Consider the following 16,228-nt stretch of genomic DNA (forward strand, 5'->3'; position numbering starts at 1 on the left):
ATATTAGAAGGGTGCCTTCTCCAAACTGCCATTTTTAGATCTCTCCACAGGTGTTCTATGGGATTCAGGTCTGGACTCATTGTTGGCCACTAGTGTTGAGCAGTCCGATACTGCAAATATCGGGTATTGGCCGATATTCGTTGTATCGGAATTCCGATACCGAGTACCGATAATTTTTCATTATCGGATACCAGTATCGGAAGTCCCCATAATGCAATGAGCCACTGTTGTGGCAGTGATTGGCTGCTGAAATAATGTCATCATGATGCGCGGTCTGTGCGCATCATGATGCGCGGTCTGAGCCGACTGCGGGGGGTCTGTGCTGACTGCGGGGGGTCTTTGCCGACTTTCGGGGGTCTGTGCCGGCTGCCGGTGGTCTGTACGGGCCTCTCGGGGGCCTGTGCCGGCTGCCGGTGGTCTGTACGGGCCTCTCGGGGGCCTGTGCCGGTTGTTGGTGGTCTGTGCGGGCCTGCCGGGGGTCTTGTGTGTGTGCAGGCATCGTCCGATGGGACTACAAGTCCCATCGGGCGATGCCTATTACAATGACAGTGAATGACACATTAGCCAATGATGGGAAAGTAGTAGTCCCATCATACAGCTAATGTGTTGAATGTAAAAAAAAAAAAAGAAACATACTACATACATACTACATATATACTACATTCATACAACATACATACATATTACATACATACTACATACATGCTACATATATACTACATTCATACAACATACATATATACTACATACATGCTACATATATACTACATTCATACATATATACTACATACATGCTACATATATACCGCATTCATACAACATACATATATACTACATACATACTACATATATACTACATTCATACAACATACATTCATACTACATACTACATACATGCTACATATATACTACACTCATACAACATACATATATACTACATACTACATACATACTACATATATACTACATTAATACAACATACATGCTACATAAATACTGCATTCATACAACATACATACTACATACTACATACATGCTACATATATACTACATTCATACAACATACATACATATTACATACATACTAAATATATGCTACATTCATACAACATACATACATACTACATACTACATGCATGCTACATATAAACTACATTCATGCAACATACATACATACTACATAATACATACATACTACATATATACTACATTCATACAACATACAGTACATACATACTACATACTACATACATGCTACATATATACTACATTCATACAACATACATACTACATACATACTACATGTATACTACATTCATACAACAAACATACATACTACATAATACATACATACTACATATGTACTACATTCATACAACATGCATACATACTACATACATGCTACATATATACTACATTCATACAACATACATATATATACATACATACTTCATATATACTACATTCATACAACATACATACATACTATATACTACATGCATGCTACATATATTCTACATTCATACAACATACATACATACTACATACGTGCTACATATATACTACATTCATATATACTACATACATACTACGTATATACTACATTCATACAACATACATACCTACTACATACTACATACATGCTTCATATATACTACATTCATTCAACATATATACATACTACATATGTAGCATGTATGTAGTATGTAGTATATATGTATGTTGTATGAATGTAGTATATATGTAGCATGTATGTAGTATGTATGTATGTTGTATGAATGTAGTATATAAGTAGCATGTATGTAGTATGTAGTATGAATGTATGTTGTATGAATGTAGTATATATGTAGTAGGTATGTAGTATATATGCATGTTGTATGAATGTAGTATATATGTAGCATGTATGTAGTATATATGTATGTTGTATGAATGTAGTATATATGTAGCATGTATGTAGTATGTAGTATGTATGTATGTTGTATGAATGTAGTATATATGTAGCTTGTATGTAGTATGTATGTATGTTGTATGAATGTAGCATATATGTAGTCTGTATGTAGTATATATGTGTGTATATATATATATATGTGTATGTTGTATGAATGTAGTATATATGTAGCATGTATGTAGTATGTAGTATGTATGTATGTTGTATGAATGTAGTATATATGTAGCATGTATGTAGTATGTAGTATGTATGTATGTTGTATGAATGTAGCATATATGCAGCATGTATGTAGTATGTATGTATGTTGTATGAATGTAGTATATATGTAGCACGTATGTAGTAAGTATGTATGCTGTATGAATGTAGTATATATGTAGCATGTAGTATGTATGTATGTTGTATGAATGTAGTATATATGTAGTATGTATGTAGTATATATGTATGTTGTATGAATGTAGTATATATGTAGTATGTATGAATGTTGTATGAATGTAGTATATATGTAGCATGTCTATAGTATGTATGTATGCTGTATGAATGTAGTATATATATGTAGCATGTATGTAGTATGTAGTATGTATGTATGTTGTATGAATGTAGTATATATGTAGCATGTATGTAGTATGTTTGTATGTTGTATGAATGTAGTATATATGTAGCATGTATGTAGTATGTAGTATGTATGTATGTTGTATGAATGTAGTATATATGTAGCATGTATGTAGTATGTTTGTATGTTGTATGAATGTAGTATATATGTAGCATGTATGTAGTATGTAGTAAGTATGTATGCTGTATGAATGTAGTATACAGTGGGGAAAAAAAGTATTTAGTCAGTCAGCAATAGTGCAAGTTCCACCACTTAAAAAGATGAGAGGCGTCTGTAATTTACATCATAGGAAGACCTCAACTATGGGAGACAAACTGAGAAAAAAAAATCCAGAAAATCACATTGTCTGTTTTTTTTTCCTTTTATTTGCATATTATGGTGGAAAATAAGTATTTGGTCAGAAACAAGCAATCAAGATTTCTGTCTCTCACAGACCTGTAACTTCTTCTTTAAGAGTCTCCTCTTTCCTCCACTCATTACCTGTAGTAATGGCACCTGTTTAAACTTGTTATCAGTATAAAAAGACACCTGTGCACACCCTCAAACAGTCTGACTCCAAACTCCACTATGGTGAAGACCAAAGAGCTGTCAAAGGACACCAGAAACAAAATTGTAGCCCTGCACCAGGCTGGGAAGACTGAATCTGCAATAGTCAACCAGCTTGGAGTGAAGAAATCAACTGTGGGAGCAATAATTAGAAAATGGAAGACATACAAGACCACTGATAATCTCCCTCGATCTGGTGCTCCACGCAAAATCCCACCCCGTGGGGTCAGAATGATCACAAGAACGGTGAGCAAAAATCCCAGAACCACGCGGGGGGACCTAGTGAATGAACTGCAGAGAGCTGGGACCAATGTAACAAGGCCTACCATAAGTAACACACTACGCCACCATGGACTCAGATCCTGCAGTGCCAGACGTGTCCCACTGCTTAAGCCTGTACATGTCCGGGCCCGTCTGAAGTTTGCTAGAGAGCATTTGGATGATCCAGAGGAGTTTTGGGAGAATGTCCTATGGTCTGATGAAACCAAACTGGAACTGTTTGGTAGAAACACAACTTGTCGTGTTTGGAGGAAAAAGAATACTGAATTGCATCCATCAAACACCATACCTACTGTAAAGCATGGTGGTGGAAACATCATGCTTTGGGGCTGTTTCTCTGCAAAGGGGCCAGGACGACTGATCCGGGTACATGAAAGAATGAATGGGGCCATGTATCGTGAGATTTTGAGTGCAAACCTCCTTCCATCAGCAAGGGCATTGAAGATGAAACGTGGCTGGGTCTTTCAACATGACAATGATCCAAAGCACACCGCCAGGGCAACGAAGGAGTGGCTTCGTAAGAAGCATTTCAAGGTCCTGGAGTGGCCTAGCCAGTCTCCAGATCTCAACCCTATAGAAAACCTTTGGAGGGAGTTGAAAGTCCGTGTTGCCAAGCGAAAAGCCAAAAACATCACTGCTCTAGAGGAGATCTGCATGGAGGAATGGGCCAACATACCAACAACAGTGTGTGGCAACCTTGTGAAGACTTACAGAAAACGTTTGACCTCTGTCATTGCCAACAAAGGATATATCACAAAGTATTGAGATGAAATTTTGCTTCTGACCAAATACTTATTTTCCACCATAATATGCAAATAAAATGAAAAAAAAACAGACAATGTGATTTTCTGGATTTTTTTTTCTCAGTTTGTCTCCCATAGTTGAGGTCTACCTATGATGTAAATTACAGACGCCTCTCATCTTTTTAAGTGGTGGAACTTGCACTATTGCTGACTGACTAAATACTTTTTTTCCCCACTGTATGTGTAGCATGTATGTAGTATGTATGTATGTTGTATGAATGTAGTATATATGTAGCATGTATGTAGTATATATGTATGTTGTATGAATGTAGTATATATATATATGTAGCATGTATGTAGTATGTATGTATGTTGTATGAATGTAGTATATATGTAGCATGTATGTAGTATGTAGTGTGTATGTATGTTGTATCAATGTAGTATATATGTAGCATGTATGTAGTATGTATGTATGTATGTTGTATGAATGTAGTATATATGTAGCATGTATGTAATATGTATGTTGTATGGATGTAGTATATATGTAGTATGTATGTAGTATATATGTATGTTGTATGAATGCAGTATATATGTGGCATGTATGTAGTACATATGTATGTTGTATGAATGTAGTATATATGTAGTATGTATGTAGTATGTATGTCGTATGTATGTATGTTGTATGAATGTAGTATATATGTAGCATGTATGTAGTATGTATGTATGTTGTATAAATGTAGTATATACAGTCATATGTTAAAGTTTGGGCACCCCTATTAATGTTAACCTTTTTTCTTTATAACAATTTTGGTTTTTGCAACAGCTATTTCAGTTTCATATATCTAATAACTGATGGACTCAGTTATATTTCTGGATTCAAATGAGGTTTATTGTACTAACAGAAAATGTGCAATCTGCATTTAAACAAAATTTGACCGGTGCAAAAGTATGGGCAGCTCAACATAAAAGTGACATCAATATTTCGTAGATCCTCCTTTTGCAAAAATAACAGCCTCTTGTCACTTCCTGTAGCTATTAATGAGTTCCTGGATCATGGATGAAGGTAATTGTGACCATTCCTGTTTACAAAACAATTCCAGTTCAGTTAAGTTTGATGGTCGCCGAGCATGGACAGCCTTGCTTCAAATCATCCCACAGATGTTCAATGATATTCAGGTCTGGGGACTGGGATGGCCATTCCAGAACATTGTAATTGTTCCTCTGCATGAATGCCTGAGTAGATTTGGAGCGGTGTTTTGGATCATTGTCTTGCTGAAATATCCATCCCCTGCATAACTTCAACTTCGTCACTGATTCTTGCACATTATTGTCAAGAATCTGCTGATACTGAGTTGAATCCATGCGACCCTCAACTTTAACAAGATTCCCGGTGCCGGCATTGGCCACATAGCCCCAAAGCATGATGGAACCTCCACCAAATTTTACTGTGGGTAGCAAATGTTTTTCTTGGAATGCTGTGTTTTTTAGCCTCCATGCATAACGCCTTTTTGTATGACCAAACAACTCAATCTTTGTTTCATCAGTCCACAGGACCTTCTTCCAAAATGTAACTGGCTTGTCCAAATGTGCTTTTGCATACCTCAGGCGACTCTGTTTGTGGCGTGCTTGCAGAAACGGCTTCTTTCGCATCAGTCTCCCATACAGCTTCTCCTTGTGCAAAGTGTGCTGTATGGTTGACCGATGCACAGTGACACCATCTGCAGCAAGATGATGCTGCAGGTCTTTGGAGGTGGTCTGTGGATTGTCCTTGACTGTTCTCACCATTCTTCTTCTCTGCCTTTCTGATATTTTTCTTGGCCTGCCACTTCTGGGCTTAACAAGAACTGTACCTGTGTTCTTCCATTTCCTTACTATGTTACTCACAGTGGAAACTGACAGGTTAAATCTCTGAGACAACTTTTTGTATCCTTCCCCTGAAAAGCTATGTTGAATAATCTTTGTTTTCAGATCATTTGAGAGTTGTTTTGAGGAGCCCATGATGCCACTCTTCATAGGAGAATCAAGTAGGAGAACTACTTGCAAGTGGCCACCTTAAATACCTTTTCTCATGATTTGATACACCTGGCTATGAAGTTCAAAGATCAATGAGGTTACTAAACCAATTTAGTGCTTCAGGAAGTCAGTAAAAAGTAGTTAGGAGTGTTCAAATCAAGAAAATGATAAGGGTGCCCATACTTTTGCACCGGTCAAATTTTGTTTAAATGCAGATTGCACATTTTCTGTTAGTACAACAAACCTCATTTGAATCCAGAAATATAACTGAGTCCATCAGTTATTAGATATATGAAACTGAAATAGCTGTTGCTAAAACCAAAATTGTTATAAAGAAAAAAGGTTAACATTAATAGGGGTGCCCAAACTTTAACATATGACTGTATGTAGTATGTATGTAGTATGTTTTTTTTTGTTCAACACATTCAACACATTAGCCGGATGATGGGACTACTACTGTCCCATCATTGGCTAATGTGTCAATCACTGTCATTGTAGCAGGCATCGCCCGATGGGACTTGTAGTCCCATTGGACGATGCCTGCACACACACAAGACCCCCGGCAGGCCCGCACAGACCACCGGCAGCCGGCACAGGCTCCCAGCAGCCGGCACAGACCACCGACAGCCAGCACAGGCCCCCGAGAGGCCCGCACAGACCACCGGCAGCCGGCTCAGGTCCCCGGCAGCCGGCACAGACCACCGACAGCCAGCACAGGCCCCCGAGAGGCCCGCACAGACCACCGGCAGCCGGCACAGGCCCCCGGCAGCTGGCACAAGCCCCCGACAGTTGGCACAGACCCCCGAGAGGCCCGTACAGACCACCGGCAGCCGGCACAGGCCCCCGACAGTCAGCACAGACCCCCGAGAGGCCCGCACAGACCCCGCCCGCACACACACACAGAAACGCACAGTGTCTGCCCACGCACCGCCCACAATCTTCCCCCCTCCCGAACAGGATGTACAAGGCAAGAAAGGGTTTTCTTTACTTCCGATATTTCTGTCCCATTGACTTGAATGGGACTTCCGGTATCGGAATCGGCGATACCGATACTTTTTGGGGTATCGGGCCGATCCAATCCGATCCGACATTTCTGAATATCGGATGGTATCGCTCAACACTATTGGCCACCTTAGAAGTCTCCAGTGCTTTCTCTCAAACCATTTTCTAGTGCTTTTTGAAGTTTGTTTTGGGTCATTGTCCTGCTGGAAGACCCATGACCTCTGAGGGAGACCCAGCTTTCTCACACTGGGCCCTACATTATGCTGCAAAATTTGTGGGTAGTCTTCTGACTTCATAATGCCATGCACACGGTCAGGCAGTCCAGTGCCAGAGGCAGCAAAGCAACCCCAAAACATCAGGGAACCTCCGCCATGTTTGACTGTAGGGACCGTGTTCTTTTCTTTGAATGCCTCTTTTTTTCTCCTGTAAACTCTATGTTGATGCCTTTGTCCAAAAAGCTCTACTTTTGTCTCATCTGACCAGAGAACATTCTTCCAAAATGTTTTAGGCTTTTTCAGGTAAGTTTTGGCAAACTCCAGCCTGGCTTTTTTATGTCTCGGGGCAAGAAGTGGGGTCTTCCTGGGTCTCCTACCATACAGTCCCTTTTCATTCAGACGCCGACGGATAGTACGGGTTGACACTGTTGTACCCTCGGACTGCAGGGCAGCTTGAACTTGTTTGGATGTTAGTCGAGGTTCTTTATCCAACATCCGCACAATCTTGCGTTGAAATCTCTTGTCAATTTTTCTTTTCCGTCCACATCTAGGGAGGTTAGCCACAGTGCCATGGGCTTTAAACTTCTTGATGACACTGCGCATGGTAGACACAGGAACATTCAGGTCTTTGGAGATGGACTTGTAGCCTTGAGATTGCTCATGCTTCCTCACAATTTGGTTTCTCAAGTCCTCAGACAGTTCTTTGGTCTTCTTTCTTTTCTCCATGCTCAATGTGGTACACACAAGGACACAGGACAGAGGTTGAGTCAACTTTAATCCATGTCAACTGGCTGCAAGTGTGATTTAGTTATTGCCAACACCTGTTAGGTGCCACAGGTAAGTTAATGGTGCTGTTAATTACACAAATTAGAGAAGCATCACATGATTTTTCGAACAGTGCCAATACTTTTGTCCACCCTCTTTTTTATGTTTGGTGTGGAATTATATCCAATTTGGCTTTAGGACAATTCTTTTTGTGTTTTTTCATTTAAGACAAATTAAATGAAGATAATAGTACCAATGAATTTGTGTTTGCAATCATTTTCAGGAAGAAACTGAGTATTATCTGACAGAATTGCAGGGGTGTCAATACTTTTGGCCACAACTGTATACACTTCCTTTTATTGGTATTTTATGTTTGGATGTGTATGTATCTCCAATACTGCTCATTGCTATGTTATACTATAGACTTTTAGATGATATATACATGCATTTATGTGTAGGTCTTTATAGCAAGGCTAATTCTATATTACCCATTATAATCAGGCTGCTATCAGACTTGTGTCTGGAGTTGGACTACTTTTTCTTCATTGTCATCCATCCCTCCTTTTTCAAAACTACCTTGCTCTTTTTTAATTTTTTTTGTATTTTTAGTTATTTCTAAATAAAAAATCTTTATATTCATGTGGGGATATTTAATTTCACTCAACTAGCCTATTTTTATTATGACTCAAGCAGATATTAACAATATAATTAGTAAATCTACAATCATTTATGGCATTTTCACATGGGCAGATTCGAGCTATATGGGACCGAATATCATCAATGCGATCATTTGGTCCTAGTACACTATGTTGGCAGCACATTCATACAAGGAGAGAGACAATGCCATAAATTATGATTTTTAGATCCAATGTAACTGATCCCATCAACCGAAGAAGATTTTACATTGTTCTTAGGCATATCAGTGGCACATTCACGTGGGCCTATGATGCCCAGCAGCCTAATGCATGCTTTATCAGTTTTGCTATGTGTAAAGTTAGCATGAAGCTTTGTCAGAACCAGGTACTAAAAAGCACACAAAGTCCCAGCACCATATACTGCAGGGTAATACACAGGTAAGGCGTTATATCCTTGAGATATTGTTTCCTGGAAAGCAATGCTTCTGGAGAAAGATATCATATTGGAATTAGCAGAAAATGGCACAAAAAAAAACAGAAGAAAACTCTGTGTCAGAGAGTCAGAGATATACAGAGGGGCCCGTAACTTTCTCTGTATCCGAACTTCCCACTTCTGTCTCTAGAACTTCTCTCGTGCTGTCGGAATGCACTACCCCAGAAAATCTGTTTCATTTAAAGTTTCAAGCGTGCCCTAATAACACATTACTTTAGACTAGTTTATAATCTCACTTCACTAATCTAACTATTATTGATGAGCGAACGTGCTTGGATAAGGCGTTATAGAAATAAAAAATATTATTATTAGGTATGCTATATTATAGCTCTGTATAGCTCAGAGATTCTGTGGAACTGAAATACAATCTTTTTGCATGAGCCCTAATAATAATAATAATCTTTATTTATATAGCGCCAACATATTCCGCAGCGCTTTACAGTTTAACAGTTTCAAAACACAAGACATGAGTAACAACATTAACAATACAATAATTAAAGCAAAATAAGACCACCCTGCTCGTGAGACCTTACAATCTACAATGAGGTGGGGGAGATACAAAGTACAGGTGTGTATTTACAATGGTGTATTTACAATGATGGTCCAACCATCTTGAGGGAGTGAGGGATGGATGGAGATAGCCCATTCACTGGACATGCACACTTACACATAGAATGACTTTGATTAGTGAACGTCATAGGCCGCTCTAAACAAATGTGTTTTGAGGGAGCGCTTGAAACTATGAAAATTGTGGATAGTCCCAATTTCATGAGGTAGAGCATTCCAGAGGATTGGCGCAGCGCGGGAGAAGTCTTGGAGTCGGGAGTGGGAGGTACAGATTAGTGCAGAGGTTAGTCGAAAGTCATTTGCAAAGCGCAGCGGTTGGTTAGGCCGATAGACAGAAATGAGGGAGGAGATGTAGGGGTGTGCTGCACTGTGGAGAGCTTTGTGGGTGAGAACAAGTACTTTGAATTGGATCCTATAATGAATGGGCAGCCAATGTAAGGACTGACGAAGAGCAGACGTGTCCGAGTACCGTTTAGCCAGATAGATGACCCTGGCTCCTGCATTAAGTACGGACTGGAGAGGGGATAGACGAGTAATGGGGAGGCCAATTAATAGAGCATTGCAGTAATCCAGGCAGGAGTGGATCAATGCTACAGTGAGCGCTTTTGTTGTTTCCATGGTGAGAAAAGGGCGGATTTTAGAGATGTTCTTTAGGTGTAAGTGGCAAGAGCGGGCAAGAGATTGTATATGGGATGTGAAGGAGAGATTGGTGTCAAACATAACACCCAGACAGCATGCCGGTTAGTAGACGGCAGGAGCAGAAGTTCAGTTTTGGAGAGATTGAGTTTCAGATAGAGAGCAGACGTGATGTTGGAGACTGCGGACAGACAGTCACTGGCATTCTGTAGTACAGCGGGGGTAAGGTCGGGGAATGACGTATATAGTTATGTGTCATCAGCATAAAGATGATACTGAAAGCCAAATCTGCTAACGATCTGTCTAATTGGGGCTGTGTAGAGAGAGAAGAGAAGGGGGCCAAGGACTGAGCCCTGAGGTACCCCGACAGCGAGAGGAAGAGGAGATGACGTGGAGCCAGAGAACAAAACACTGAAGGAGCGGTCAGAAAGATAGGAAGAAAGCCAGGAGGGAGCAGTGTCCTTAATGCCTAGTGACTGGAGCCTAGAGAGTAGGAGATGGTGGTCAGCAGTGTCAAAAGCTGCAGGTAGGTCGAGAAGAATGAGCAGAGGGTGGTCATGGTTACATTTTGCTGTCAGAAGGTCATTGGTCACTTTGATGAGTGCAGTTTCAGTCTAATGTAGGGGGCGGAAGCCGGGCTGTGAAGGGTCTAGAAGGGAGTGAGTGGAGAGGTAACGGGTAAGGCACTCCAAAAGTATAGAGATCAAGGGGAGATTGGAGACTGGTCTGTAGTTGTTTATGCAGGATGGGTCGAGAGCGGGTTTCTTTAGTAATGGAGTAACGATGGCGTGTTTGAAGGATGGGAAAATGCCCAAGGAGAGGGAAAGATTAAAGATTGCAGTTAGGTGAGTTGTGACGACTGGAGAGAGAGACTGGAGGAGATGTGAGGGAATGCGGTCGGTAGTGCATGTGGTCGGAAGAGAGGAGTCTGGAGACGTCTTCTTCTGTGATGGGATCAAATGTGGAAAGTGAGCCAGGGGAGATGCAGGAAGGGATGGGAGTCACAGCACTTGGTGGTTGGGAGCAGATTTCCTGACGGATATTATCTATTTTTTCTGAAAAGTGGGAGGCCAGGTCATCAGCACAAATGTCTGTGATAGGGGCTTGTGCATTCAGCCTGAGGAGTGAGTGAAAGTTGTCAAAACGTTTCTTGGGGTTGTTGGCTAGTGAGGAGATCAGGGTGGTGAAGTAGGTCTGTTTGGCGAGGTGAAGGGCAGCGTTATAGGTTCTTAACATAAATTTGAAGTGGATGAAATCTTCTGGTGTGCGGGTTTTTCTCCATAGGCGTTCAGCACTCCTAGAGCATCGTTGGAGAAGTTGAGTTTGTGATGTGAGCCAGGGCTGTTTTACTCTGTGCTTGGAGGTTCTGAGAGTGAGGGAAGCTACTTGGTCAAGGGTGCTTCTAAGAGTGTCGCTGTAGTGATGAACAGCCAGATCAGACAGGAAAAAGAGATTAGGGACAGTGATGAGAGTAGGGAGTCTGAAAGTGTCTGAGGGTTAATGGCTTGTAGATTTCTGACTGTGTGGTAGGTAGGAGTGAGCTGGAGTGGGTGAAGATTTCTGAGTGTGAAGGAGAGAATGTTGTGGTCAGAGAGTGGAAGCGGTGAGTTATTTAGGTGGGAGATTGAACAGAGCCGAACAAAGACCAGATCAAGGGTGTTACCGTCCTTGTGTGTCTCAGAGGTTGAAACCTGCGAGAGGCCTAGAGAGGTGGTTAGTGATAGAAGCTGGGATGCAGATGTGGAAGTAGGGCTGTTAATGGGGATGTTGAAGTCTCCCAGGATTAGAGTTGGTAGTTCTGAGGACATGAAGTGCAGCAGCCAGGCTGAAAAGTGGTCAAGGAAGTGGGTGGGTGAGCCTGGGGGGTATATGACCGCTACTCTGAGGGAGAAGGGATGGAAGAGCCTGATAGTGTGGACCTCAAAAGAAGGGAATATGAGTGATGGAACTGGGGGAATGACCTGGAAAGTGCATTGTGGGGACAGGAGTATGCCGACTCCACCACCATGTCTGTTTGTGGGTGTCGGGGAATGAGAAAATTGTATGCCACCATAGGAAATGGCAGCAGCAGAAACAGTGTCACAATCCTGAATCCAGGTTTCAGTGAGGGCCAACAGATTAAGAGAGTTGTTCAGAAAGTAATTGTGCAGGAAAGGAAGCTTGTTACAAACAGACCGTGGATTCCAGAGGGCACAATTAAAAGATGGAGATGAGGGCATGCAAGTAATCTTAATAAAATTATTATGGTTTTGATATGAGGTAGGGTAGTGGTTGAGGTTGGGGGATGGTGGAACAGGGTTGGGGGAGATGTCCCCTGAAATCAGTAGAAGTAGGAAGATAAAGAGCAAATAGTTGTTGGAATTATAAGTAGTTTTTTTCTGCGATGTGTTTGGGCAAGATGGGCTGAAGTTTCTCAGGAAGGTGAGGAGTGCATGGGAGCTGTACATGGGAGAGGGTAATATAGAGGGGTTGATGTGCATGAGTGGTGATGGAGGAGGGATGGGGTTGTGAATGTGGATGGCAAGGGAGCACAGGAGGATAGAAGTAAAGCACATGGTTAAAGGGGAGAGCAAAGTGTGGGTTACCTGACTCTTGCCCTGATTAACTGCCATGGATAACTGCCATTTTCTTGATGCTTAGCTTCTGTGATGCTTTGCTTATGGGATGCTTGCATGCTGCACCCCACACTGCGTGCTTCCCCTTAGGAATAACTACATATATAGGCCAAAGGATCAGAAGAGAGGGATTGTGGGAGCTGTTTTGGGATAATTTGGCAGCTGTGGCCAGCACACCATGGGGTGGATAGATGATCAAAGGCACTAGACCAGACTGCATAAATATGCTATAGCGCCTTCCACCTGATAAGATCTAGAGAGGCCCCAGTCATGGATATAAAGCAGTAAGTATTAAATACAGTGCAACAAATGAATTTTACCAGAGCTTTAGCAGGCACAATAAAATATTTAGCAAAATGGTAAAGCAGCAGAAGACAGACAGCAAGCAGAAGTATGGACTTGTACCATTCAGGCTGCTTGCTAACAGTGAATGGAGTGAATACATGCAGGGTGGATCAGTTGATTACCATTTGGATATATTGCGGCAGAAATGACAGCCAGCAAAGGTGGGGAGTTGCACCATTCAGGCTGCTTGCTAACAGTGAATGGAGTGAATACATGTGGGTCGCCCTCCCAGGGTTGTGGGGTACTCGGAACCGGGCCGGTAACTCAGAGGGGAAGGTGTCACAGCAGCGGTGACCCGGTCCGTGGCCCTGGGTGCCCAAGTGAAAGGGGGATTTGCATAGTGGAATGTGGTGGATTAGATGAATAGTTCATGACGCCACCTGTGGTGTTCGGTAAGGGAGTTGTTAAGCCGATGCTGCATGCAGATCCTCTGGGATGGATGGTATGGTGCAGCAAAGTTGTTAAAGCTCCCCACAGGTGAAGCTGTAGCCCCAGGGCAGTGTAGATGTGCGTTGCGGGAAGGGTGCAGTGGTAGGCACAGGGATGTAGTGGTGCCGGGGAAGTAGCAGGAAGGAGGCAAGGACACAACAGGGTGCAATTTCTTTACCTTTACTTGGCAAATGCAGTCCAGGGTCCTGATTACAGATGGTACAAGGGCAGGCTAGCCTGGAAGCAATTCAGGGCTCTCTCCCTCAGCAGGTAGGTTGTGCAGTCTCCTTCCTAGCACTCACTTGAGGTACATCCAGTACTGAGTTATACTGGAGTTCCTCCTTATTATCGTCTCTCAGAATTCCTCGTATGGCAGACAGCTGTAGCCGATATTTCTCTCTTGGCTCACACCGTACTGTTGTGCCTCCAAGTCTTAGGTGGGAGTCGAGTATCTATAACTTCCTAATCTTCTGGTGTCTGCTGCAGGACCATTAGCATCCATACAACCATGGAGACCAGGCTCCAGATCATGCGCTGTGCTGAAGATGAGCCTTTCCTCTCTGCTCGATCTCCCAGCTCCTTCTCCACGTCTGCACACTTCACCCTCCTCACACTAACTACTGTTCCCTCCCTAGCCCTCAGAGTGCGCTCCTCCCCCAATCCTGGTTCGGAGCTCCCTCTGTTGGTCTGGAGTGGGAACTGTGTTGCATGTATAGATAAACTGCTGGAGAGACCCTTCCTTGCTTCCAAGCCTGACATCACCCTCGCAGGAGGAAGGCAATGCCATTGTGGCGACCATACCCCTGGGGGCGCCACACATGCAGGGTGGATCAGTTGATTGCCATTTGGATATATTGCACCAGAAATGACAGCCAGCAGAGTTGGGGAGTTGTACCATTCAGGCTGCTTGCTAACAGTGAATGGAGTGAATACATGCAGGGTGGATCAGTTGATTACCATTTGGATATATTGCAGCCCTAAGACTAACGAAGCAAATATACACACACTACCTTTTCCATCTCCTTTTTTATCCAGTCAGGGCTTGCGTCAGCCTCCAGGTGCCATATATTACAGGTTTTCTGATGTACAGATTGATCCAAAAGTTCCTAGAAGTGCAAAAAAGGGAAAAATAATCTTTTAGATGTAGTTCAATAAAGCAGTTCTGAAAAACGACAAGTCCCTATCACAGCCGCATCATATAATTAAGCACTTTAAAGATAAGCATGCCAGGCAGTCTAATCCCAAAAGTCCCTGTTTTTCTAATGTTCTCTTGTATTGTTTGAGAAGTTTTGACTTTAAACCTAATTAGAGATGGATTTGCGGTTCTTGGGATATGAAACTACAAGGGATAAGAATCAGAGAGAGGTGGCCATAGCTCAGCTAAGCTGGAGTATGATGAAAGGGCTGGCTCGTCTGATTTGTGGGATTTCTACAAAAAGAACATAATTAATATAATTTAATTATATCACTAATTGGCATTTACAATGGAAACGGCATTGTTCTGATTACATCTAATTAAGTTTGTCATTAAATACAATATTAGGAGAAAATTAGATGGTTCAACGTCAGTCAGGAGAAATAAAGGGGAAACACGTGATTTGCTTTCTAGTATCAATAGAAAACAGCTGTTCTTTCAGACTATTGGTGGAATCAGATCAGTGGCAGACAGTATGAGACGGCTGCGTAGGCAGAAATCGTCCATTTTATAGGGTACAATGAAAAGAATGAGTAAGTTTTTGTCAGGTCAGGCATAACTAAGGGAACCGTGACCCGCTCTGCTCAATGAATAGGACTGTAAGGAAAAATATGTCCTTTTATCTGCCAACAAGCCACTTCATAAACAGTCATTTCAGCGAGAAAACCTGACATAGGGCTATTTTAAACATCAATGCCCTCGGTGTAATAGAACAGCACTAAAAGAAAGACTATTACAGCTGAAGGCTGGATGCACACACAACTGAGAGGTCTACGTGGAAATTTGTTACATTTTTCGGTTACTACACATACATTGGACAGATATTCTTTTAGTATCCCATTAAAAAATAAAGGCTATGACTGCCTGATGTCAAAAAACAAGTGTGTGTATTGATGTAATTATAGAGGTCTTATTTTTGGTGTAAAAATGAAACCCCAAATAAACAGCCATATTGCAAAGATCCCTTGCAAATTGCAAAACTCATGACTTGTTGCTCATTCAGACGTCAAATTTTATCATACCAGAGCTGTCCGTGTTTTTCACAGATAACACTTGCACCTATGATGGCCTTTGAGGTAGGTCACAGGTCCAGTTTTTTCTTTGGGCTGAGTGGTCCGCACAATATCACTGAGGCATGTCCGATATTGATGGGGGAGTTGTGAAAAAGTCAATCTACTGATACTGATTAGGG

The 16,228-nt window shown here is 41.9% G+C and overlaps 1 protein-coding gene across 2 annotated transcripts in view; it reads right to left on the minus strand.

Annotated features, from left to right (window-relative positions):
- The window catches only part of RNF180 (ring finger protein 180), a 244,887-nt gene that overhangs the window by 177,999 nt on the left and 50,660 nt on the right, over window positions 1-16,228 (minus strand). For both annotated transcript variants that reach the window (XM_073584256.1, XM_073584255.1), the window contains exon 3: window positions 14,852-14,947. In XM_073584256.1, coding sequence (XP_073440357.1) covers window positions 14,852-14,947 — 96 coding nt within the window. The remainder of the gene's footprint in view (window positions 1-14,851; window positions 14,948-16,228) is intronic.

Source organism: Dendrobates tinctorius, unplaced genomic scaffold (genome assembly GCF_039654945.1).
Source record: "Dendrobates tinctorius isolate UK_male_01 unplaced genomic scaffold, ASM3965494v1 ptg000083l, whole genome shotgun sequence".
Classification (NCBI taxonomy): domain Eukaryota; kingdom Metazoa; phylum Chordata; class Amphibia; order Anura; family Dendrobatidae; genus Dendrobates; species Dendrobates tinctorius.